General features: G+C 36.4%; 2 protein-coding genes across 3 annotated transcripts; one reads left to right on the forward strand and one right to left on the reverse strand.

Moving 5' to 3' along the window:
• The first annotated feature begins 387 nt into the window (after nt 1-387).
• Nucleotides 388-2,242, forward strand: LOC104243951 (phytolongin Phyl1.1-like). Its single transcript, XM_009799236.2, has 2 exons — nt 388-655; nt 1,023-2,242. Exon 2 carries the CDS (start codon nt 1,023-1,025, stop codon nt 1,833-1,835), a length of 813 nt encoding a protein of 270 aa, XP_009797538.1. The 5' UTR covers nt 388-655; the 3' UTR covers nt 1,836-2,242.
• A 2,309-nt stretch (nt 2,243-4,551) lies between these two features.
• LOC104243950 (tRNA-specific adenosine deaminase TAD3) lies at nt 4,552-25,861 on the reverse strand. 2 transcript variants are annotated; one of them, XM_070170866.1, is made up of 12 exons: nt 25,443-25,861; nt 24,968-25,234; nt 15,735-15,897; nt 15,575-15,626; nt 15,417-15,490; nt 14,919-15,037; nt 13,814-13,896; nt 13,598-13,697; nt 11,324-11,740; nt 10,988-11,091; nt 5,207-5,435; nt 4,552-4,844 (listed from the first exon to the last, which is right to left on the reverse strand). In XM_070170866.1, exons 3-11 carry the CDS (start codon nt 15,859-15,861, stop codon nt 5,234-5,236), a joined length of 1,278 nt encoding a protein of 425 aa, XP_070026967.1. In that variant the 5' UTR covers nt 15,862-15,897; nt 24,968-25,234; nt 25,443-25,861; the 3' UTR covers nt 4,552-4,844; nt 5,207-5,233. The 2 variants fall into 2 exon arrangements, with proteins under 2 accessions (XP_070026967.1, XP_070026968.1); XM_070170867.1 differs by lacking the exons at nt 5,207-5,435; nt 24,968-25,234; nt 25,443-25,861 and having other exon boundaries at nt 15,735-16,011.
• Between the last annotated feature and the right edge of the window lie 314 nt (nt 25,862-26,175).

The raw sequence follows: 26,175 nt of genomic DNA on the forward strand, positions 1-26,175 counted from the left end.
ATTTCATGTGTTTTGGTGCTAAATCTGTAGTTCTAGATGTTATTTTGGCGATTTGATCGCACTAGCAAGTTCGTATGATATTTAAGACTTGTGTGCATGTTTGGTTTGGAGCCTCGAGTGCTCGGGTGAATTTCGAATAGGTTACGGAGTGATTTGAACTTACAAATTTTGCTTGTATGCTTGCAGACTTGTTTTTGCATTTTGTACGCGCAATTTTTTTTATTCTCTTGTAAAATTTCATCCGAGTCCATTACATAAGATTTTTTCATGTTTAATTTCATTTTGTGTTTGCCTATTTCACTTCAACTTATATTACTTAATTTACTCTCGTATGAATATACAATAAATTTCAAAACCAAACACATAAAACCCTAGATATTAACTCATCAAAAGAATCCCACCGGTGGTTGTGAGAATGCCCAATCAAAAATGGTGCACTTGTAGATCAACTAGTACTTTTGTTGTTTTTAAAACTTTTGGTCAAAGTGTTGACATAGAACTGGGTCAAACTGTGATCATCATCATCATCCTTAATTACACGATTAAACACTAATATTCCTTAAACAAAACAAAACCATATCCTACATATATTGACTTGGTCTGCTTCTGTGTCTGCTATTCTAAGAAGGTCCAGGACCTTAAGAACCTCAAACAGGTAAATTCTGTCTTCTTAGTAAGTAAAAATCTTGGATTTTTATGCTTGGCCCACAAACTTCCATGTAATTTTTTGCAATTATAGTGTTTGGAATCTCCTTTAATTAATGAGATATGAGGGACTTCATTCTTGATTTTGAGAACTTAGCAGAGGGCATGTTTTGGTATTTCTTTGATGTGTTCGATTTCCTTGCTGATGAATTTCTGGTTTTTGCCTTTTTGGTTGAAGACTTTCTTGCCCACTTTATCTGCCAAATCTGGATTGCTTAGATTCTGCTCTCCATAATTTGAGCTTTTTACTAGTCCACTGTTTATTTTGGAAGATATTTTAGCTGAGTCAAAATTATTAGATTTTGTCTGTTGTCTAGATGGATCAAATCCAAAAGGCAGTATACTATTGCTCAGTATCAAAAGGGGGTCGAATTCTGTATTCTTATATTGGTGGAGGAGATGATGAGATTGAGAACTTGGCTGGACTGTGCTTGGAAAAAACACCTTCTTATCATAAGTGGTATTTTCAGACCATGGCTAAAAGGACTTTTGGGTTTTTGATGGAAGAGGGGTATGTTTATTTTGCTATTGCGGATGAGGGTCTTGGTAACGGTGAAGTTCTTCGGTTTCTAGAGCAATTGAGGTACGAATTCAGAAAGGTGGCTAGAAAGGGTTCTGGCCGGAGTATGTCGAATTTGAACTCACTTTGTGTACAAGAACAACTAGTTCCTGTTATTCGACACTTGATTACTTCGTTGGAGCATGTATCTGGATGGCCAGCAGATACTCCTCCACAGCACGGTGGCAACAATGCCAATGGACAAATTGAGGGGAGTGGATCTTCGACAAGAGCCCCTTTGTTGGCCAAGCCTAGTAGACAAGACAAGAAGAAAATGAAGGATCATGCAATTGCAATGAGAGGTATTGAGTTGGAGGAGCACCGGAAATCTACGGAACGAGCTAAGGTTGATTCAGGAGTTACTGATCCAAATAATCAAGGTGCAGGAGTTCTTCCTCCACCTATGGTACAAAAGGAGTTTGGCTTGGTGAGGACTAGATCAGGCTCTCAAAACTTCCAAAGGAGGTGGTGTCGCCAAGTACGGATTGTTCTTGCCATTGATGCTGCAGTATGTGTTGTGCTATTTGTGATTTGGTTAGTTATATGTCGAGGTACAAAGTGCCTTCGCTGAGGTCATTGTTCAAAGTTTTGAAACTACTCCAGCCACATTATTGAAGAAGATGGATAATGAATTTCACAGCTTCTATGCGTATGTCCGAGTATAAATTTCTTTGCACTTTATATAGGAACTTATTGTACAGTGATCTCTTGTTTATGGATATAGGATATAGTGCGCTACAGCATATCTGGAGGTTCTTGTTTGGCTAATATAGTCCGTGCTTGCAGCTCCAACTTTCTTGCCAGAACCGAAAGTAGTGTGCTTCCTGTGATTATTTTGAAGCTTTTGTTTTTTCAGTTAGTGTTTTTGTATATTTAGAACTCCCTGCTTTTATGTGCACAAAACATGTTTTTATCATCTCCCTTGCCTTTCTGTCATACATACTCTGAAGTAAAATACAATACAGCATTTGTCTGCTCTGCCGTGCAAGCTGCATCTACTTTTCTACAATGTCTCTTCTGGGCTTTCTGAAAATTTTCCTTTCTTTTCTATTTTACTCTTGGAGGGTAAATTTTCCTTTTTAGTGGTTGAGGGAGGCGCTTTGCCCTGCCGTGCGAAGGACTATAAGGAACTTGCCAAAATTGAGTATGCAAATAGTGCGGCAGGCCTTCCTTAATGATGGGGTTCGGAGAAAATAACCGATTCCAGTAGTAGAGTAACATCAATATATCAATGATGACCATATAGAAAGAACAAATCAAATGGAAATATTGTCGGTTTAAAGGAGAAGAAACAACATGGAGAGCATAATTACAGTACCCAATAAGTTTGACCTTTTTTTTTAGTACTTATCAAGCTGCATTTTTTGGTTGTTGTTAGATATTCAATGGAGCAAAACAAAAATGTTTCTTTCATAAAAACCTTGAATGTGTTACTGACGGCAGAGGAATAAGAAGCAAATTGCATCAGTATAATTTGCTGTAGGAAATCTATAAGCACACAGGATTCGTTTGGTTGAGCCTAGTGAAACTTTTCCTGGTAGAATGAAAGTAATTTTACCCGTTGGTATCTAGGAAAATGAAGATTGAATGTTAGTAGTTAGGCGAACAATTTTGAACTTACTTGAGCTACTCTTTTGATATCTAAAATATGAGAATCAATCTGCTGAGTTTTAGATGGGGAAGTGTGTTCGTTTTCAACATTCTGTTATTTGCTTTAGTCAGGCCAGAAACTGGAGTTTATTATGGTAGTATTTTGTAATACCTTTTAATCTGACTGCTTATATTGCATTGTACTGAGCTCACACACTCCCCTCACCCTCTCTTTCTGAACTATTGTTAAAGGTATAAGCAATAGTTTGTTTCTGAATAGACTGATCTTTATCAATAATTACCAACAGCTTGAAGCCTTGGACCTATTTTGGGTAATCTGTTGCTCCTCTATCTCCTTAACTTGTGATTCTTCATTTATATAATGCTGTCCAAGAAGGGCCTTGGTGGTTAGTCATCTTTCTAGATATCATTGTCTTTAAGTGTATTCAAGTCCAGAACCAACTCCCCCCCCCCCCCAAATCCTCGAAGCTCTATGATCTAAAGGGATAAGAACTTCTTATTTGAGTTCGTCGACATCCTATATATTTGGATACACATACAAGGGTTGGTTTGGACTAGATTCTCTCTCTCCCCGTTGAAGCTCTATTCAGGTTGTCGCCCATAGTTCTTGTAACAGAGGCATAGTTTAAAATTTCAATGCTGGATTAGTCTTCCCGTACTTTAACTGTGAATAAAACGTGAGTTGCACAGAATGTTATCTTGATTAATGGAGAAAGTTTTGGCGCCTGGTTACTGGGCTTGATATTTGATTTGTCTAGATGGCCACTGCTGTTTCTGCTGCTTCTATTATTTTGAATGATCGGCATGTACTGAGGGAATCTTCTATCGAAGAAATGTTGCATTAATCTTGAAGGAGGATGAAAATCTTAGCATTAATTCTCAGTAGAAATTAATGCCAAAATGAGCACGCGCTTCTTGTGTTGACTTGTGTGTTGCCTGGTTCTTTCTTTGAAACTGTAGGTTTTCTTCTGTAAGAAAACATCCCTAGGCTTTTCACCTTTTTTAAGATCCAAGCTTGAACTTGTTGTGCACTCACATAGTGTTAATTTTTCTCCTGTGAATAAGAGTAGTATTCATGGTTAGACTGATGTCGTTGTCCATTTGTCACTGCAATACCTCATAGGTTCACTGCAATTATTTTGGGCTAATAATACAGTGATGGGGCAGTACATGAAATCCAACACCTGTCTCTTAGAGAAAGTTGTATTTCAAAACCACTGACCATACTCTACATCCAGGACCTGCGTTGACATGATGTTATTCAAGGGTTACCAGTTGTGCTTTAAGGAAAATTTGTTACGAGATAATCCAATGAAAGCTAGAGAGTATCAATTATGTGCTTGTAATGGAAATGATTAATAGCCAGAGTATCATATCCATCTCCTTTGTTGTCCTATTAAGGGGAACTGCGACTAAGGATTAAATGTATTGTCCATTATATCTCTCTTTCAGCAACTATCAGAATGTGGTTGATTGTTCACCTTGCGATACCATTGCTTATTGTAATTCGCGATATTCTTAATATAAACTAATTAATTGCCAGAAGCTTCAAAAAAAAGTCATCCGATGATGCTAGGCAACATTGATTTGCTGTCAGGTGATGGTTTTGGCATTCGTCAATTACAGGAATTATCTCAAAGTAACCATTTGCATGACAAATCAATGATCTCCAGACCTTGTCAAAATAAATAATCCTTTTTCTTTCATCTCTCTAGTTGGCGAGGGGGATACAGAGTGATATAGTACTAATGCACATTAATGTTACAGTCTTTCTCGGAAAGATTACAAACTCAAGCTACACCAGCTCTGTAAATATGAAATAAAGAATAGTTAAAACAGCTGTCCAATTCCAAGACTTAGCTTGTCCATCCTGATGCGTATTGCGAACTTGGCATAATACCCAATAAGGGGAACAGATCATCAGCAACTAGGCAAATATTTAGTTGTCAGCGTAACTTGAATTGTGAACCTGAGAGAGCAGAAAGGTAGCTTAAGTACACATAAAATAACAGCCTATGGCTTATAAAGGGTATCATGGAGACCCACAGTAAAAAGCAATCCAGAGTTCAAATACATAGATATCTGAAGTTGCTTAAAGGAGCATGCCAACCAACATATTTTCATTCCTTTTGTTCTTTTTTGGGGGCTATTTTGTGGCTAATGAAATGGGCAGCTCCCTATTTAAAGGATTACAAATTTAACACTTAAAGCTCTAGTTAATACTAACACTTTTAGTACTTATACGTCAGAAAGGAGACTGAATGTACATGTATCAAGGAGAAGTATCCAAATTAACTATTATCCGACTTAACCAAGTCTCAAAGACCTAACCTCTTCAAAAGCTGATTAGTGCTTGCTTCAACCACACCCAGCAATTTTTGCATCTACAACTTTATTCCTGAGCACCTCCTCAGGCAAAACAACCCTGAAAACAGCATAATGGTGATTCAAGCTCCTCTCCCCTTGCAATCTGTGAACACTTCCTAGTGCACCAGCATTGGAATTTGGGAAGGAAAAAAATATCCGTCTAACTCTTTGATGGACAAGAGCCATTGCGCACCTAATACAGCAAGACAACAGGATAGTGAAGTTGAGATCAGTTAAATATCTACTGTTAGAATAGTTATGTAAATAGGAGTAAATAACCTTAATCCCATATGTATCAGGAGTAGGACATGTTATGTATATATATATATATAGGGCTCATTGTATAGTGTTTAACATAAGAGAATAATATCAATAATATTTTCTCCCCTGCATTCTCACATGGTATCAGAGCAGCAGTGAAAAAACATCCGGGAAAGAAAACCCACCCAAAACAGTCGCCGTGCATCAATTCCGGCGACCTTTTAGGGTTGTTTTCGAAAAAAAATCAATTTCCATCGGTGTTGTGCAAAAATCAACACCACCACAACATCCCCCAACCCTCGACGACCAAACCCCATCAAACACCTCCGGCAGACAACCTCTCACGCGCCGCCACGCGCCGCCCGGAGGATTTTTTTTCCAACGAGATCTGCTTCATGCGCCGGCGCGTGGAGCCCTTTACGGCCATTTTTTGACGGCGGATCTTCAGAACAGTTGGGTCGGCTACTAATTCCGGCTCTACCCATCCTGTTTTCGTTTGATTCCGACCACTTTGAGTTTTTTCCGGCATCTACACTGATTTTTTCCGGCAGCTACATTAATTTCCCGGCAAAAACAGTGTTTCCTTCATCTGTTTCAGCGAGTTTTCACGATGTCTTTGGGAGTAGATGCTTTCGGGTCTAAAAACTCGGGTTCTGGCAATTCCAGTGTTATGATTACCTCAGAACCTTTAATGGGAGGTTCAAACTACTTAGCTTGGGCTTCGTCTGTCGAGTTGTGGTGTAAAGGTCAAGGAGTTCAAGATCATTTAACAAAAAAGGCTAGCGAAGGTGATGAAAAGGCCAAAACACTATGGGAGAAGGTCGATGCTCAGTTATGTAGTATCCTGTGGCGATATATTGATTCCAAGTTGATGCCCTTGTTCCGTCCATTCCAGACATGTTATTTAGTTTGGGAAAAGGCTCGTAATTTATACACTAATGACATCTCGTTTCTATGATGTAATATCGCGAATGATAAGCTTGAAGAAACAGGAATTGGATATGTCTACTTACTTGGGACAAGTACAGGCAGTCATGGAAGAATTTGAGACATTGATGCCAGTTTCTGCTAGTATTGAAAAGCAACAAGAGCAACGACAGAAGATGTTTCTAGTTCTTACACTCGCTGGACTCCCTAATGACCTTGATTCAGTACGTGACCAGATTTTGGCTAGTCCGACTGTCCCCACAGTTGATGAATTATTCTCTCGATTACTTCGCCTTGCTGCAGCACCAAGTCCCCCAGTGAGCTCATCACAGACACTTGACTCATCTGTCCTCGTATCCCAGTCAGTGGACAATCGGACATCTCATACTATGGAGAATAGACGAGGAGGAGATCGTTTTGGAATATCTAGACCCAAGTGCTCTTATTGTCATAAACTTGGACACACTCGTGACGTGTGCTATTCTTTACATGGTTGCCCACCCAAAAATGCTTATGTTGCTCCGACTGAGACTACAGGTAACCAGGGTTTTTCTTATCTGAAGGGGAGTATAATGAGTTCCTTCAGTATCGAGCAAGTAAGCAGACATCTCCACAAATAGCCTATGTTGCTCAGACTGATACTTCTGTTGCTGGTAATTCTTTTGCTTGTGTTTCCCAGTCTAGTACTCTTGGACAATGGGTTGTGGACTTAGCCGCTTCTGATCATATCTCTGGTAATAAATCACTTTTGTCAAATATTGCGTATTCACAGTCTCTTCCCACTGTTACTTTAGCCAATGGGTCTCAAACCAAAGCAAAAGGAGTTGGGCAAGCGAATCTCCTACCCTCTGTCACTCTAGATTTCGTTCTCTATGTCCCTGTCTGTCCTTTTAATCTTGCATCTGTTAGTCGTTTGACTCGTGCCCTCCATTGTGGTATATATTTATTGATGATTCCTTTATTATGCAGGACCGCAGTACCGGGCAGACGATTGGAACAGGACTTGAATCAGAAGGCCTTTACTACCTTAACTCACTCAATTCCTCCTAAGGCATGTCTAGTTACAGATACTCCGGACCTAATTCACAGATGTTTAGGACATCCAAGCTTATCCAAGCTTCAGAAGATGGTGCCTAGTTTGTCTAGTTTATCTACATTAGAGTGTGAGTCATGTCAGCTCGCGAAACATACCCGAGCCTCCTTTCCTCGTAGTATTGAGAGTCATGCAGAGTCTGTTTTCTTTAGTTCATTCTGATATATGGGGTCCTAGTAGAGTCAGTTCAACCTTATGATTTCGTTATTTTGTTAGTTTCATTGATGATCATTCAAGATGTACTTGGATTTTCTTAACGAAAGATCGTTCTGAGTTATTTTCTATATACCAGAATTTTTGTGCTAAAATTAAAAATCAATTTGGTGTTTCTATTTGCACTTTTCGCAGTGATAATGCCTTAGAATATTTATCCTCTCAATTTCAGCAGTTTATGACTTCTCAAGGAATTATTCATTAGACCTCTTGTCCTTATACCCCTCAGCAAAATGGGGTTGCAGAGAGAGAATAGGCACATCATTGAGACTGCTCGCACACTTCTCATTGAATCTCATGTTCCGTTGCGTTTTTGGGGCGATGCAGTTCTCACAGCTTGTTATTTAGTTAATCGGATGCCTTCCTCTCCCATCCAGAATCAGATACCTTATGCAGTATTGTTTCCCCAATCACCATTATACTCTGTTCCCCCTCGTGTTTTTGGGAGCACTTGTTTCGTTCATAACTTAGCCCCTGGGAAAGATAAGTGAGCTCCTCGTGCTCTCAAGTGTGTCTTCTTTGGTTATTCTCGTGTTCAGAAGGGATATCGTTGTTACTCACCTGATCTTCGTAAGTACTTTATGTCCTCTGACGTCACATTTTTTGAGTCTATCCACTCTCTCTCTTACTTTCTTTCATTTAGTTAGGCGTGGAAAACCTTTCTTTACCTCTTCTGACCATTCTGACCACCTTGATATATCTGAGGTCTTACCTATACCAACATTTAAGGAGTCTACTATAGCTCCTCCTTCACCTTCCGCCACAGAGGTCTTACCCGAGTCTACTATAGCTCCTCATTCACCTTCCGCTACAGAAGTCTTACCCATTCCAACCGTTGGCGAGTCTAGTGTGGCTCCTCCTTGACTCCTTGCCACAGGAACACCACTTTTGACATATCATCGTCGTCCGCACCGAGCATCAGGCCTAGCTGATTCACGTCTTGCACCTGACCCTGCTCCTCCTGCGGACTTGTCTCTTCCTAGTACACCGATTGCACTTCGGAAAGGTATACGGATCACCCTTAATCCTAATCCCCATTATGTCAGTTTGAGTTATCATCGTTTGTCATCACCCTATTATGCTTTTCTATCTTCTTTATCCTCTGTTTCCATCCCTAAGTCTACAGGTGAAGCATTGCCTCATCCAGGATGACGACAGGTTATGATTGACGAGATGTCTGCTTTACATACGAGTGGTACTTGGGAGCTCGTCCCTCTTCCTTCAGGTAAATCTACTGTTGGTTGTCGTTGGGTGTATGCAGTCAAGGTTGGTCTGAATGGTAAGGTTGATTGTCTTAAGGCTCGTCTTGTTGCCAAGGGATATACTCAGATATTTGGGCTCGATTACAGTGATACCTTCTCTCCCGTGGCTAAGATAGCATCAGTCCGCCTTTTTCTATCCATGGTTGTTGTTCGTCATTGGCCCCTCTATCAGTTGGACATTAAGAATGCTTTTTTACACGGTGACCTTGTGGATGAAGTTTATATGGAGCAACCACCTGGGTTTGTTGCTCAGGGGGAGTCTCGTGGCCTTGTATGTCGCTTGTGGTCTAAAACAGTCTCCTCGAGCCTGGTTTGATAAGTTCAGCACAGTTATCCAGGAATTTGGCATGATTCAGAGTGAAGCTGATCACTCTATATTCTATCGGTATTCTACTTCGAGTCTCTGTATTTATCTGGTGGTCTATGTTGACGACATTGTTATTACCGGCAATGACCAGGATGGTATTACTAAATTGAAGCAACATCTCTTTCAACACTTTCAGACTAACGATCTGGGCAAACTAAAGTATTTTTTGGGTCTTGAGGTCGCTCAGTCTAGCTCGGGTATTGTGATCTCACAACGAAAGTATGTCTTAGATATTCTTGAGGAGACAAGAATGAGAGGTTGTAGACCTGTTGACACTCTGATGGATCCGAATTCTAAACTTCTGCCAGGACAGGGGGAGCCTCTTAGCGATCCTGCAAGATATAGACGGTTGGTAAATTAAATTACCTTACAGTGAAAAGACCTGACATTTCCTTTTCTGTGAATGTTGTGAGTCAGTTTATGGATTCTCCGTGTGATAGTCATTGGGATGCAGTTGTTCGTATTCTTCGGTATATAAAATCAGCTCCAGGCAAAGGTTTATTGTTTGAGGATCGAGGCCATGAGCAGATCGTTGGATACTCAGATGCTGATTGGGCAGGATCACCTTCTGATAGGCGTTCTACGCCTGGATATTGTGTCTTAGTAGGAGGAAATTTGGTGTCCTGGAAGAGCAAGAAACAGAATGTGGTTGCTCAGTCTAGTGCAGAAGCAGAATATCGAGCGATGGCTATGGCGACATGTGAGCTAAATTGGATCAAACAGTTGCTCAAGGAGTTGAAATTTGGTGAGATTAGTCAGATGAGACTTGTGTGTGATAATCAAGTTGCTCTTCATATTGCGTCAAATCCAGTGTTCCATGAGAGAACTAAACACATTGAGATTGACTGTCACTTTGTCAGAGAAAAGATACTCTCGGGAGATATTGCTACAAAGTTTGTGAAGTCGAATGATCAACTTGCAGATATTTTCACCAAGTCCATCACTGGTCCTCGTAATAACTACATATGTAACAAGCTCGGTACGTATGATTTATATGCACCAGCTTGAGGGGGAGTGTTAGAATAGTTATGTAAATAGGAGTAAATAACCCTAATCCCATATGTATTAGGAGTAGGACATGTTATGTATGTATATATGGCTCATTGTATTGTGTTTAACATAAGAGAATAATATCAATAATATTTTCTCCTGTGCATTCTCACATCTACAAATATGAACTTGTATGCTAACTTCCAGAATGTCATCTGATATTAGGTTTTGATCAAATTTCCGTATGATACTCCCCATGAATGCTCAAGGAAGACGCCTTATCCTGAAAAATATTGATTGGACCTACTTCCTCTATGGTAGAAAGATATTATTTTCTTGTTTCAGGGTAAAACTCTACTCTCTGCTTTTGGTGTGTTTTCCCAAACCTAACCCCTCCCCCCCCTTATCTGAGTGAGCCCACGTGTTTGTCCTTCATTCTCTGTCTGGCACCTCTATAATCTTCTGGAATGACTGGCATAATCTCTCAATTAAGAATTTAACCAAAGCTACCACCAACCAACAGCTCACCGCAGAATTCAACAAGCACAGACCTTTGATGGGTGGAACTACCCAATTGAAGCTAAGCAAGAAAAAAAAATTAGTAAAACAGCAGTTAAATCATATGAACTTACATTGCACATGGCTCCCAAGCCAGGTAAATGTCACATCCAGTGCATAGATAAGGTCTGACTGATTCAGAACTACGGTCATTACTTTGGAAGTCAGAGTCCATGATCTGAAAAGGCATATTATGATATATTGTTCATCAAAAAGTTGACATGTGTGATTCAAAAGAGAGAATTTTTTTTTATGTTTTGGAAATGAAAAACAGGAAATTATTGAAGTGATGACAAAGGATGAATTTAGCAGACAGAGCTGCTGGGAATCAAGCAGTCAACATATTATTGAAGTGATATAACAAAGACATAAAGGATAAAAGGCATGTAGCTTAAATCTGTTGGACTTACCTTCTGTCTTTTCGAAGGAGACAGTGTGCAATCCTCCTTGATAGAGTCCTCCCCATTAAGTTTGTAATCAGGAAAAAGTTGTCTATCTCTGGCAGAAGAATGCTCGATAGCTACAATAGCGGCATGACGCAAAGGATGCCAGCAACCACAGCTTGGACTTAACGATTGCACAGCCCATCGCCAAGGATGTAGACAAGCAACATTACTAATTACACGTTCAAATTCACCAATTGAACTGTCCAAAAGTGATGTTTGCTGGTTTTCCAAGTTAGAGGAATTGAGGTTTTCGGGATAGTCAGAGCAGCTACCTTCCTTGCTGACCTCATTTGCAGGACTTGCTGAGGATATTACCCCGTCACAAGCACTTGCAATCACCTGCTTAGTTGAAGGATCTACAATAACAGCAGCATTGACCACCTGCAGAGAAAGTTCAAGCAAAAGTAAATACTGCATGTCTGAGACATATTTACAAGAGCATACTACAGATATACTTCCTTTCTAAATGACTGAAACAATATAAACATAGCCTTCACAGTTATTAAGGACCGAATAATAGAAAAATGGCAAAAATATACACTGCCACAATCAGACATCAGCCATACAATCAGAAACCATCAGCCTATGGCTGGGTGAAAACTAAAAGATTACAGAGGTAGAAGGGTTAACCACATATTAATAACTATCACCTGCAAACTCATACAGTACATCGAAACTTGGAAGGATAACTGCATGCTTTTTTTATAACCGAGAAATTCCCGAAGGCCAATAGTGTGTGGGCCGAAACTCGCTAGGTGGGCCGAAACTCGCTAGATGGGCCGGCCCCTCTACCCTTCTCTACTTAAATATCAGGCTTCTGTTTGTGGCAGGGTTCAAATCCGTGACATGTACCTAATCCACACATCACGCGTTGTGCTCTTACCACAAGACCAAATCTCTGGGGGCGAAGGATAGCTGCATACTTATGTCAAGATAAACTAAAACTTTCACATCTGTCCCAAAGTATGTGACAAGATTTTCTTTTAGCTCCCTGCCAGTTCAAAATCATCCTCTTGAGGCGGTCTCACAAACATAAGTTTGACAGGGTGGTATAACTTCCCCTCAGCAGGGAAACCCCCTCGAGCAAAAGAGGGACATGACCGTAGGCGCACGAGAGCAAGGATTCACGTTGCATGAAACACTTTTTCGTAAACATTCAAAACCCAAAAGTATTGAATGTGAGATGAAGTAGGGTAATGCCTTCATCTACACTCTAGACAAGGCCAAACTCCCTCCTACAGCAAGTTCAGTAAGTCCATTTCTTTTATTTAACGAGGAGCACAATAATATAAAAGCAACTCAAGAGGCGAAAAACTTCTAGTCCAGCTGATCCGGAGGACCAAAATACTTCCTATTGAAGCCTAATATCACAAATATAAACATGATTGAGTAATAAATTTACCTTCATGAAAATCTTCGTACGAAGTATACAAAACTATGTAAAATTTGCAGAAGAGAAGGGAGAACAGCAAGATGGAAAATAAAAAGAGAGAGAGGATAACTAGTGGTGCAAAGAGGAAACTTATTTATCTCACCTCTTCCTTCCCTCTTTCTATAGCTAAATCAAACAAGGGTAAAGAAAACTTTATAATCCTCTCTCCTTTTCTCTTCCCTTTCCTAGTTCCGAATTGTGTTCTAGTACCTAAACATCTGGAGCCTTTCGGGATACTCAAGACTTTGTTCTTCTCTTCACTTTCCTAGTTGCCAAACAAAGCATTCATCATTCTCATTTTCAGATATAAACATTGCCACTGCTTCAATTCATTTATGCTTGAAATTTTCTTCTAAATGAAGTAGTTGGTAGAACAGTAGAATCAACAATGCATAAGGAAATTAGAAATATAAACCACATGGTCTATTTGTCTTGAACAATTAAAACTATTTCTGGTTGTCTGAAAAAGTGATCATTAGAAATTTGATTAAGATAATCACTTTTTTATTGGTAAAATTAAGATGATTGCTTTTTTTTATAAGGAAGATAATCGCTTTAATTAAGTAATAGCTGCTAAATAGCTCTAAAATATGATTTCTTTTAATCAATTGGAAAACACTAATTGGGATTAAAGGCACTGATCCAATCCAAACAAAAGGACCCTGAATCTATTTGTCTTTTTCTTTTTTTCTTTTGGGTCTTGGGTAGACGGAGAATAGACACCAACATATGTATAGGAAAAAATGTAGGAACAAGTAGAATAAGACAGACTTCCCAGACAATTGGAGAAAATGGTAAATAGTTACCTGACCAACACAAGATGTTGCCAAATCAATGGCATGCCTCATGAAATTGAAAACTGATTGTGACTCCTCTTCAGTAAATCCAGTTATGCCACTGATGTTGCTGTAATTGGGGGAGAAAGAAAAAAGGTCAGGTCAGCTGCAAATTAAGCTCGCCCTACTGCCCTAGGAGATGCACACATAGGCAGAATTCTCCTGCCTTTTTCTTTCAACACTTACTAGGTTGGCGGATGATAGGAAGTAGGCCAGAGCTTGCACTGTTCATCCCATTCTTCTTTTGATGTTGCAGCATATTTGCATACCTGCAAAAAGCTGATTTAAATGCAGAAATATAGAGTTTTTGCAGCTAAAGGAACATAATACATTTAAGATAAAGGATAACAAGCAACAAGTAAATTGGAACAACGAAAAACCAACATAAAAGTAGTGTTTACACATTATATAAGCAAAGAATCTAGAGTATTTCTTCCCTTTGTCGTAACTATGAACACTTTAGACCCACTCCCGTCAGTACAAAAGATATGAATAAAGCAACATGTTGAAGAGTTTTGCAAAATATCAGATAAATTTATCCATCGGTAAAAAATGAAGTCTTCCTGTTTAGAGGAAACTAAATTTCCACATGACTAATCAATACCAATACTGATATTAGAAATTTCATGAACTTGAAAAACAAATTGAAAGAGAACTTCAGACCAACTACCTGTTTGAAAACATTAGACCAATGGAGCTTGATGACTCAATTCCACAAATGCTACAATGTCCTCATTTTAACCCACGCCACTTGCTTTCTAGACAAAGATTGTCTATTTTACCACAATTTCTAAGAATTTGCCAATATTTGGAAACAATTTTCAACTTTCATCAATCCCTTGCATTTTAATTTCCTAGTTGTGTGAATCTCTATATCTTACTTCCGAAAAACTATTATATCGTGTTAAATCACAAACACAAGGGTCCATTTTCAATGAGCAAGTCAGATATCCCAAAAACATGAACATATTGGAACTTGAAAAATTAAAGTGCGTCACATACAGAAATGGAGCTAGCGCTAAATATTCAATTTTTTCTAGAATTACACAGAGGCAAACTAGCAAATTTGATATGCCACGAGAATATAAGATCAGACTATATTTTTAGTTCACTTAAGCACATTGGTTTCACTAGAGAAATGCAGTCTAACTGCGTAATATCTAGGCTTTCTAGCCATCTCTCGAGTATCATGTAATCATTGTTCAGGTCGTCAGAGGACAAAGGTGTTATGTAACTACTTATATCAAACATCAACTAAATTTTGGAACTATAAGATAAAAGGATGACCCACTTTTGTAATGTAAGTACTCAACTGGTATGATTTGACAAGCTCGAGAATCTCATATGGCAATGCATCCACCTCGCCATCATTTTCAACAGTAGATAAAAGCAAACATAATTGAAGTTTTCCTGTAAAATGAAAAACAAAAAGACCCTACTGTCACCACAATATATTCACCGTCTTTAGGCCACAGGAGAAGCCATCTACACTGGCATAAAAAATTAGTATTTGAAAAACCAAACACAGATGCAGAAGCTTATTACGCTTCCTTCAGTATAACAATGCAAACCCAGCAGCAAGCAATATAAGCTTAATATCTTTAATGGACTACTCTAAAACATATCCCTCATTTAGCTAATTGTCTGAAAGGATATAAGCTTGACAAATTCAACCATGGTAAACGGTACAATAGAATACATAAGATGCAGAATAGAGGAGAGTTTTCGGAGTTTTAGTGATAAGCAGCCTATAAACAGTAAATAAGCTCAGAATGAGATAGTAAATGACCTTCACCAATGCACTTCTTTTGCACGCGCTTCACATGCCGTAAATTTTCCAATGGTGCAATTTGATTTAACTTCCTGATTAAAGAAAAATGCAAACTTTCTCTGAGGACTCTAAAAAATTAATAAGCTAAAAAAAAGGGGAGGACATGAAATACAAACCTGACTAGAGTATTGGCATCTTTAGGTTCAATCACAGCAGCATGAACTTTCACTTTAAGAAGAAAGGAAAAAAAAGGAGGAGTTAGCGCATTAACAAAATTGGAGCGTTACAATTTGCTATAAGAAAAGAAAAAAAGGAAATGGAAGAATGTGAAAAAACCAGTGGGTTGGAGGTGAGGCAAAAAGGGTGGCTTTTCAGGTATGTGTATAATTTGTGGAGATACACTCTCTGTATCTTCATCCTTATTCTTCATTCTTCTCGCTGTACCGCCGGTGGCTCTGTTCATAAAAAGAGGTCTGGCTGTCGGCGGCGCCGGTGGTTACTGTTTAAAATGGCAATATCGTGATTGACGAAAAAATAATTTCTCTTTTCTTTTTTCTTTTTCTCCACAACAAGAACACACTGTGAAATACTTGCGAATTACAGTAATAAATCTTTTACATAACAGGTTTCGGTTCAAATATGATGAAATTGAGTTGATTTATTGATTGACTGTTCATGAATAATAGCGTATATGTTATAAAATAAAAGCAATGCAGTAAAATGTAAATAAGAAGAGATAGAAAGAAGGATAAGTGTTTTCTTCTTGCATTGCAATTACATGGCCTTTTATAAGCATAAAAATTAAATATGATGGACATAAAGTAGTATATTCACAACATGGGCATCCAGTGTAGCATTCAACGTATAAACTATTCATAACACTCCCCTTGGATGTCCATGTAAGATAATGTGCCTTATTAAGAACTTACAAAAAAAAATATTGGGATGTACATAGTTATTTATAATATGCATTGCTTGTTGTCTCATTAAAAACCTTACCAGGAAAACCCAGTGGGACAAAACCTTGGTTAAGGAAAAGAGTGCAGCGTGTAGTTACTCCCCTGATGAAAAATCACTTAATGTCTCGAAGACGACGCATTCCAATCTTATATATCAGCTTTTCAAATATTGAGGTTGGTAATGCCTTAGTGAACAGATCAGCCAAATTATCACTTGAACGAACTTGTTGTACATCTATTTCACCATTCTTCTGAAGATCATGAGTGAAAAAGAATTTCGGTGAAATGTGTTTTGTTCTATCTCCTTTGATATATCCTCCTTTCAATTGAGCTATGCATGCAGCATTGTCTTCATACAATATTGTTGGAATATTCTCTTTCGAAGAAAGACCACATGTTTGCTGAATGTGTTGAGTTATAGATCTTAACCAAACGCATTCTCGACTTGCTTCGTGAATGGCTATTATCTCTGCATGATTTGAAGAAGTAGCAACCATAGTTTGTTTTGTCGAACGCCATGATATGGTTGTACCTCCACTTGTAAATAAATAGCCTGTCTGAGATCGACCTTTGTGTGGATCAGACAAATATCCTGCATCTGCATAACCAATCAATGATGGCTTGGATTTATTTGAATAAAATAAACCCATATCAATGGTCCCTTGGAGGTATCTGAATATATGTTTAATACCATTCCAGTGTCTTTGTGTTGGCGAAGAACTAAATCTTGCCAATAAGCTTACTGAGAAAGCTATATTTGGTTGGGAATTATTGGCAAGATACATTAATGTCCCAATTGCACTAAGATATGGTACTTCGGCACCAAGAAGCTCTTCATCATTTTCATGAGGTCGGAATGAATCTTTCTTTATATCAAGTGATCTCACAACCATCGGGGTACTCAATGGATGTGCTTTATCCATATAGAATCGCTTAAAAATCTTTTCGGTGTATGTTGATTGATGGACAAATATTCCATCTTTCATATACTCAACTTGTAGACCAAGACAAAATTTTATCTTCCAAGATCTTTCATTTCAAATTCTTTCTTCAAACAGTCTACTATTTTTGGAAGCTCCCCGGGAGTTCCAATGATATTTAAATTATCAACATACACGGCGATTATAACAAATTCAGATCCAGACCTTTTTATAAAGACACAAGGACAAATTGGATCATTCTTGTATCCTTCTTTCAACAGGTATTCACTCAGGCGATTGTACCACATACGACCTGATTGTTTCAATCCGTATAAAGATTTATGAAGCTTTATTGAACAAGTTTCTCGAAAACTTTTATATGCTTCTGGCACTTTAAATCCCTCAGGTACTTTCATAAAAATTTCGTTGTCTAATGATCCATACAAATAGGCTGTAACAACATCCATTAGATGCATATCAAGTTTTTCTTGCACTGCCATATTTATGAGATACCTGAAGGTGATAGCATCCACTACAGGAGAATATGTCTCCATATAATCAATTCCAGGCCTTTGGGAAAACCCTTGTGCCACAAGTCGTGCTTTATATCTAACGACTTCATTTTTATCATTTCGTTTTCGCACAAAAACCCATTTATACCCTACTGGCTTTATGCCTTCAGGTGTTCGAACTATGGGTCCGAAGACTTCACGTTTTCCAAGTGAAGTTAACTCTGCCTGGATAGCGTCTTTCCATTTTGGCCAATCATTTCTCTGTCTACATTCATTGACAGATTTTGGTTCAAGATCCTCATCTTGTTGCATTATTTCAACAGCAACATTATAAGCAAAAATGTTATCGATAACAATATTATTTCGGTTCCATCTTTTCCCGGTTGAGACGTAACTTATTGATATCTCTTCATTCTCATTATTTTCAGGTACTTGGACTTCCCCTAAGGTCTTATCATTTGTTACGTCTTGGGGCTCTTCTTGAGCCACTACATCTGTGTTATGTTCACTTTGATCACTTACTCCTTTTCTTCTTCGAGGATTTTTATCTTTAGAACCGATTGGTCTATCACGTTTCAAGCATGGCTTAGACTCATTTGCTTTAATTAATTGTCCTGCCGGGATATCAACTCGAATTGGAGCATTAGCAGCTGGAATATGTGACTTAGTCACCCTTGGTAGGTCAGTGAATGCATCTGGCAATTGATTTGCAATATTTTGTAAATGAATAATCTTTTGAACCTCTTGTTCACATTGATTTGTTCGAGGATCTAAATGAGACAGTGATAATGCATTCCAATCTATCTTCTTTTTCAGCTGCTTATTTTCTCCCCCTAATGTTGGATATACTGATTCATCAAAATGGCAATCAGAAAATCTTGCCGTAAATAAATCTCCAATCATCGGCTCTAGATATTTTATAATAGAAGGAGATTCAAATCTAACATATATCCTCAACCTTCTTTGAGGACCCATCTTTGTGCATTGTGGTGGAGCAATTGGAACATATATCGCACAACTAAAGATCCTAAGATGGGAAATATTTGGTTCCTGACCAAAAGTCAATTGCAATGGGGAGACTTTATGATAACTTGTGGGCCTTATCCGCACAAGTGCTACTGCGTGCAAAATAGCATGACCCCATACTGAAATGGGAAGTCTTGTTCTCATAAGCATTGGTCTAGCAATTAATTGGAGGCGTTTGATCAATGATTCTGCTAGACCATTTTGTGTATGAATATGAGCAACCGGATGCTCAATTGTTATCCCAGTTGAAATACAATAACCATTAAACGCTTGGGATGTAAACTCACCAGCATTATCAAGATGAATTGTCTTAATTGCATAATCTGGAAATTGTGCTCTTAGCTTTATTATTTGAGCCAACAATCTCGCAAATGCCATATTGCAAGTTGATAGTAAGCACACATGTGACCATCTTGTAGATGCATCTACCAAAACCATATAATATTTAAATGGTCCACATGAAGGGTGAATGAGCCCACATATATCACCCTATACGTTCTAGAAATGCAAGAGATTCCATCCTAACTTTAATAGTTGATGGTCTAATAATTAATTTTCCTTGAGAACATGCAGCACAAGAGAATTCCTTAAATTGAAGAATCTTCTGATTCTTCATTGCATGTCCATGTGAATTCTCAATTATTTTACGCATCATATTAGAACCAGGATGGCCCAACCGGTCATGCCAAATAATAAAATTATCTTGATTAGTAAACTTCTCGTTTACTACGGCATGTGTTTCAATCCTGCTAATACTTGTGTAGTATAAGCCGGAGGAAAGAGCAGGTAACATTTCAAGCACATATTTCTTACCGGACATTATTGTAGTAATATAAAGATATTCAATCTTTTCATCATTTGTAGTCTCAATATGATAGCCATTTTGGCGAATATCTTTGAAACTTAATAAGTTTCTTTGAGATTTACTACAATATAGTGCTTCATCAATAGCCAAATTTGTTCCTCCTGGTAGTAATAAATTGGCTCTTCCAGAACCTTCAATTAATCTTGTACTACCGGATATTGTATTAACATTCGCTTCTTTCATTACCAAATAAGAGAAATATCTCTTATCTTTTAAAATAGTGTGTGTTGTAGCACTATCCAGAAGACATATATCATCTTTATTAATCTTGAGTCCAATTGAAGACTGGGGAATTTTCATATTCTTCATAAAAAAAGACAAATAATACATCATAAGAAATATGAAAGACAAGCAGAAAAAAATATTAAGAAATACATTAGGAATGTAGAAACTAGCAACACGTGATGCGTTAGGAAAATACAACTCAAGAAAAATAAAGTAGTTGCAAACATAAAAATAACAACTTTTATAGCTTCATTCCCCAGTAAGATGATTAGTTCTTCAGTCAATATCCTCAAAGAAGTCTCCAGCTTCTAAATGAGTAATATTTGTTAGGCCTTCAAAATCATCATCTTTATATGCAAGATGTGCCTTAGAATCATATTTGTTTGAGGGACCTGCTTCATCATCATTATTTTGAAAGGTCAAGTGTGCCTCCACATTATTTTCTTTTTTCCTGAGGGAGACTTGATAAAGTTTGACAAAATGTTCTGGCGTACGACAAATGCGTACCCAATGACCTCTCATACCACATCGGTGACACATACTAGTTTTACCTTTTGAATGATTAATTTGAGAACCCTTATTGTTCTCCAATTTATTTCCACCATAATGACGATAATTATTTCGCCCCCTGCCACGTCCACGTTTACGACCATATCCAGGACCACGGTAATTATTTTGTTTTCTTTCAAACTTATCATATGCTGCTACAACATTCACTTCCGGAAATGGAGCTGACCCAGTAGGACGGTCTTCGTGATTTTTCATTAATAGAGTATTATTCTGCTCTACCACAAGTAGGCATGTGATTAACTCGGAATATTTTTTAAAACCTTTTTCACGGTATTGTTGTTGTAGCACCACATTTGAAGCGTGAAAAGTAGAAAATATTTTTTCCAATAAGTCTTCATCTGTGATAGTGTCTCCACATAATTTTAATAGAGAACTTACTTTAAAGATAGCAGAATTATACTCACTTACGGTTTTAAAGTCTTGCAACCTTAAATGTATCTACTCATACCGAGCTTTCGGTAATACCGTAAGTTTTAGGTGGTCACACCGATCCTTCAAATTAATCCATAATTCAAGTGGATCTTTTACAGTTAAATATTTAGTTTTTAACCCCCTTCATGTAGATGATGACAAAGGAAAATCACGGTCTTCGCTTTATCCTGATTTGATGTTTCATTTCCTTGTATAATAGTATTTTCAAGACCTTTAGCGTCAAAGTGAATTTCAGCATTAAGGACCCATGATAAATAGTTCCTCCCGGTGATGTCAAGTGCCACAAATTCAAGTTTTGATAAATTTGACATAGTGAAAACTATCATAAAAGATGAATAAGTTAGAGAAATAATTATAATAATAAACAATTAATGAAAACAAAACGATTAAGGTAAAAGAAATGAAAATAGAGCTATATCATGTTAACAATCTACTATTTCATTTTATTCTTGCCATAAAGTAGAAATTACATACTTGTTTCATTTCACTTTATATTATTGATATATATGTGTTAATAGAATCGAACGTGACTAACATTATTTATATGTCTTAATAAACATAAAGTAATTAAACTATAAAATTATTGCTTGTCAATTCATTTCTCACAGTTCTTCAAAATGCCTTAAAGATATGTTTTGATCCAGGGAGTCCATGAATATTATAAGTATGACATTAGTGCATAGCTAGTTTGATGACTTTGAGGTCCTCTAAGAGTTGAGCACGGAAGGAAATAGTTATTTTATCACTGCAATGCACTTAAACTATTTAAGATGCCCAAGCGCACAAGTAATCTGCAAACAGTGAGCATATGATATGTACTGCCATAAATAAAATGATTATAATGATACATAACTTAATAAAATATGGCTCAACTTAGCGGGAGTTAAGAATAAAATTAGAGCTTCGTGCTGATAACGTATTATAAAATTAAAGTAATGCAGTAAAATGTAAATAAGAAGAAATAGAAAGAAGGGAGAAGTGTTTTCTTCTTTCGCTTTAGTGTATCTTTCCATTACAATTACATGGCCTTTTATAGGCATAAAAAGTAAAGATGGTAGACATAAAGTAGGAGATTTAATCTTTAAGTTATTCACAACATGAACATCCAATGTAGCATCCAATATAGCATCCAATATACAAACTATTCATAACAGTATAGGGTTTTTTATTTGGTTTGAGGTTCATTAGTTTTATTAGTGTCTAGTGAGGTTCATTGTACCCAAAAAAGAAAGTGAAGGTTTCTGGGTTTACCTTTAAATTACTTTGGAGTTCAATGTACACAGTACAATGTGACTTGTAGTGTTTAGACTAAGAGGGTGTTTGACTAAGTTTATAAGCTGGTCAAACTGGCTTATAAGCACTTTTTGGCTTATTTATGCGTTTGGTAAAATTAAAAGTGCTTATAATTTAAGTGCTTATAAGCCAAAAATAAGCCAAAAGTCATAAGTTGGTCTTACCCAACTTATCAAATTTCAGCTTATAAGCACTTTAGGTTTGACCAAAATATTTACTATTCTATCCCTAAAATACTTCTTTTTAAATCAAAACTCTTCGTATACCCAGTTCTTCAGCTGCGTATTATTAATTTCAGCACTTTTATTCAAACGCGTAACTACTTATTTTTTAAATCAGCTTCAGCATTTAAACGTGTTTTTCAGCACCTAATGCTTATCAACTACTCTAAATCAGCTAAGCCAAACGGGCTCTAAAACTCTTTTAAAAGAAAGTTGGTATATGGATTTTGTATAATGTATGGCCAGAAATAGCACGGCGTGACCCCAAAGGGAATGGCCTGGGCGGAACGTCCTATTTATTATGGTCTCAGCGATTTTATTTTATTTTTTTGCTTGAACACCATAGTTCTTTATCTTTCCGTTCACTTTTACTTATATATTACTAATTTTGCACATCTCTTAAGAAATAATAAATAAAGTACATAATTTACCATGGTACTCATATTAATTGATACATATTTTTAATGAATTTGAGAAAATAATTTAAAATGAGTAATTAGGATTGTAGGTATAGCAGGAAAAAAGAAATTATTTTCTCTATCTATACTATATTAAAAGCACGAAGGCCCTTAGCGAAATGTCGTTCGACTGTTTTACCCTTAAAAAATCGACTTTACACTAGATAAAATTGTAATTTCAGTTGCCTTCCTAATATTTAGGAATAAACATTCAATTACCATTTATGCTAATTTTCCTAAAGTTAGAACTTTAAAATCAACTATAATTAATTTGTTAATCTTTCCTTATTAGATTGTATTACAATTTTATTTGCAATAGGAAGACGTGATTTTAATACAATAAAGACTTTTGTTTCAAAAGGAAAAACAATACTCTCTTTTTACCACGTCTAATCTCCATATCATTTGTAGGATTTTAAATTAAAACGTTAAAAAAGAAGAAGAGAAGATTAATCAAGTACACTACTAAATTGATTAATTTCTAGAATACATAATAACTTGCATATTGTTCTATCTATCTATATTAAATGCACGAAGGCCCTTAATGAAATATTGTTCGCCTTTTTATCATTTAAATTAAACTTCACATTAGACAAAATCGTAATTTAGTTATTATCGTAATACAGTACTTTGAAATCAACTAATTTGGTTATAAAATATTTCTTGTGTTAAATTATGTAGGAAGTCCTAATATTTAGGACTTTAATATAAATATTAAAGAAAGCTCGGTGCACTATACGTGCGGGGTCCAGGTAAAGCCCACACCACAAAGATCTATTATCATTTACTTATATTATTTGGGAGAAATAGCAATATTACATTGTCTTAACATAAATATTGTTTGGGGAGAAATAACAGTATTACATTGTCCTTTGCTTATATTTGTTTACGACAATTTTTTTATGAAATATGTTTGAACTTATAATTCTAAGGGGAGGATACTATATATTCTTACTATTAAATTAAGATGTATGTACTTAATTAACTATTTTTCTAATAATTAAATATAATTTTTAAATATTATGCGAAAACATCGATGAAGAGAAAAAGATGTTATTCGAGTAAGAAGGAGTTTAAAAAAGTATCTCTATTTTCTATATCATTGTAAAGGCACGAATCCCAAATGCAAAAATAAATAAATTATTTTTTTAATTTTTATTCAATAATTCAAATATATTATTTAATAATATTTACGTAATTTTTTAAAATTATATACTCATTGATATAGCTACACGCGCAAAGCGCGTACTCTAAGACTAGTATATGCTAAAAGTGACAAGTAAAAGTGAAAAACTATTTTTAGATTACTAGACAAGTAAAAGTGAACAGAAAGAGTAGTTTTTAAAGCTTTAAATTCTTTGATGGTGGAAAATAAAAGTTAAAGATGATTTATTATTAAATTTATTTTAATGTTGATAATTCGTGCTTAAACTTTTTTAGTTCAGACACGAACTTTGATGATTTACTATAAAAATCTCAAAACTTCATTGTTGGACCTTATAAAGTGTTGAAGAAGGTGAACTTTTTTTGGGTGTTGTTCGATTAAATTGGTGATTGAGGATTGTTTGTGTTGGTATTTGGATGCTTTGTTTCAAATTTGAGATCATTTGGAGCAGATTTTGGATGGTTTTGTCGAAATTGACGTTGTAAATTCGAAAAACACTTTGTTAAAACAACTCAGAAAAGTATGTCATATATATGGAAGAATATGAGAGTATTTTCTAATGAACACTTCACCGCAGAAAAATTTAGTATAACAATCGCAGTTTGCATTAGAAAGATTTTAAAGCAGACCCCCTTTTTTCTCTTCTTGTCAGTAAGTTGAATTGAACAAGTATACCATCAGCGGGGATGCAATGTAGTTTCTACGGGTTCAAGAGAACTCGGTATCTTTTACACGGATGATAACTATATATATGTGAATGATCACTAAAATTGCAACAAATTAAGTAGTGAGAATATAAATACTGAACACCTCAAATTAAATCTTGGACCCACCTTTGAATATCAATAGGTGTAAAGCTAAAATCAAGTTGAGGATGTGTTTTTGCAAGGAAAAAGTGCAAGTTAAAGCAAGAAAAGAAATACCTGACAATGTGTAAGCATATGGAAAACTGGTGCAACATCTGTAATATAAGCTACATCAATCACTAATTTGATAATATCTGCTCCTGTGGATTGCAGGTTTGTAATTAAATTACAAAGTCTCTCTTTTGTAGGATTTCCACCATTCACATGACTGGAGGCAATTATTTTGCAGTTTGATCGTTTGGTCATTAATTCACAGATGACCTCATCGCAAGCAACTTGTAATTTTGCAAACAGTTTAATCTCTATGTACTGATTATAGTAAACCTGTTATCATAGGTTAATTTATACTGACAGTGTATCAACGCGTATAACATATATCCAAAATTATAGGGGCTTTAAGGGTGTATCACATTGTACTAGTAGTATGATTTACTCTCTTAAGCAAAATTCTTTTTTTGAGTATTCTAATTTATTTAGCTTCAATAAAACTGTATCAATTACAGAGTAATTTGAGAAAATCAGTTGGACTAACCTCGCGGTCAACTTCAACGAACTCAACGTCCAATTCAACAGCCAAATTCAGAACTTGCACGCATGTTTTCTTCCAGTTTTCTCTGCAAGAATATCTCGGCGAATTTGGCCTGAGAAAACAAACCCCAATTTCTCAATCAGCAAGATTTCGCAAAAGGTTCAAGCTTTTGCTCATTTGGCTTCACTTTTTGGCAGATTGGATCACAAAATCGAAGAAAACCATTTTCAGTAATTGGAGTAAAATGTCAAAGCTCAAATTCCCAATCAGCAAGATTTTCGTAAAGGTTCTAGCTTTTGGTCATTTGGCTTCAATTTTCTTGCAGATTGGATAATAAAATCAAACATAAACATTTTCAGTAATTATAGCAGCCACTATCAAACTAGTTGTGCTAATACATTCTTTGTCTGTAATTTTTATTAAATTTTATCTCTTAATTACTGTACCTATAATCACAATCTCCAGACAACTTAAAAGTTACAACATAAACATGTAAAAATTTTGGTAAAGGGTTTTTAGAACATATTTATATTTTCTCTATTGTTATGTAATTTTACATGTTCATAAATATTTAATAAATTATATTATTATATAAAATATTAAAAATTAAATATTTACCGGGTTTATGCCCCGTGACTCGGGACTTATGGCTTGGTGCGGCATATGTAAAGCACCTCGTTTTAGGCCCACCCCATTTGTAAAAATGTGTAGTGGTATGAATATTGAATAGAATGTT

Source organism: Nicotiana sylvestris, chromosome 3, assembly GCF_000393655.2.
Source record: "Nicotiana sylvestris chromosome 3, ASM39365v2, whole genome shotgun sequence".
NCBI classification, from domain to species: domain Eukaryota; kingdom Viridiplantae; phylum Streptophyta; class Magnoliopsida; order Solanales; family Solanaceae; genus Nicotiana; species Nicotiana sylvestris.

Excerpts from the sequence above, each read along its gene's own strand:
- LOC104243951 (XM_009799236.2), top strand. The coding sequence starts at position 1,023 with ATGGATCAAATCCAAAAGGCAGTATACTATTGCTCAGTATCAAAAGGG.
- LOC104243950 (XM_070170866.1), bottom strand. The coding sequence starts at position 15,861 with ATGAACAGAGCCACCGGCGGTACAGCGAGAAGAATGAAGAATAAGGAT. Across the intron at positions 15,038-15,416 it reads AAAGAAGTGCATTGGTGAAG|GAAAACTTCAATTATGTTTG; the intron begins GTCATTTACTAT and ends TTCATTTTACAG. Across the intron at positions 11,092-11,323 it reads CTCCTTCGAAAAGACAGAAG|ATCATGGACTCTGACTTCCA; the intron begins GTAAGTCCAACA and ends ATGCCTTTTCAG.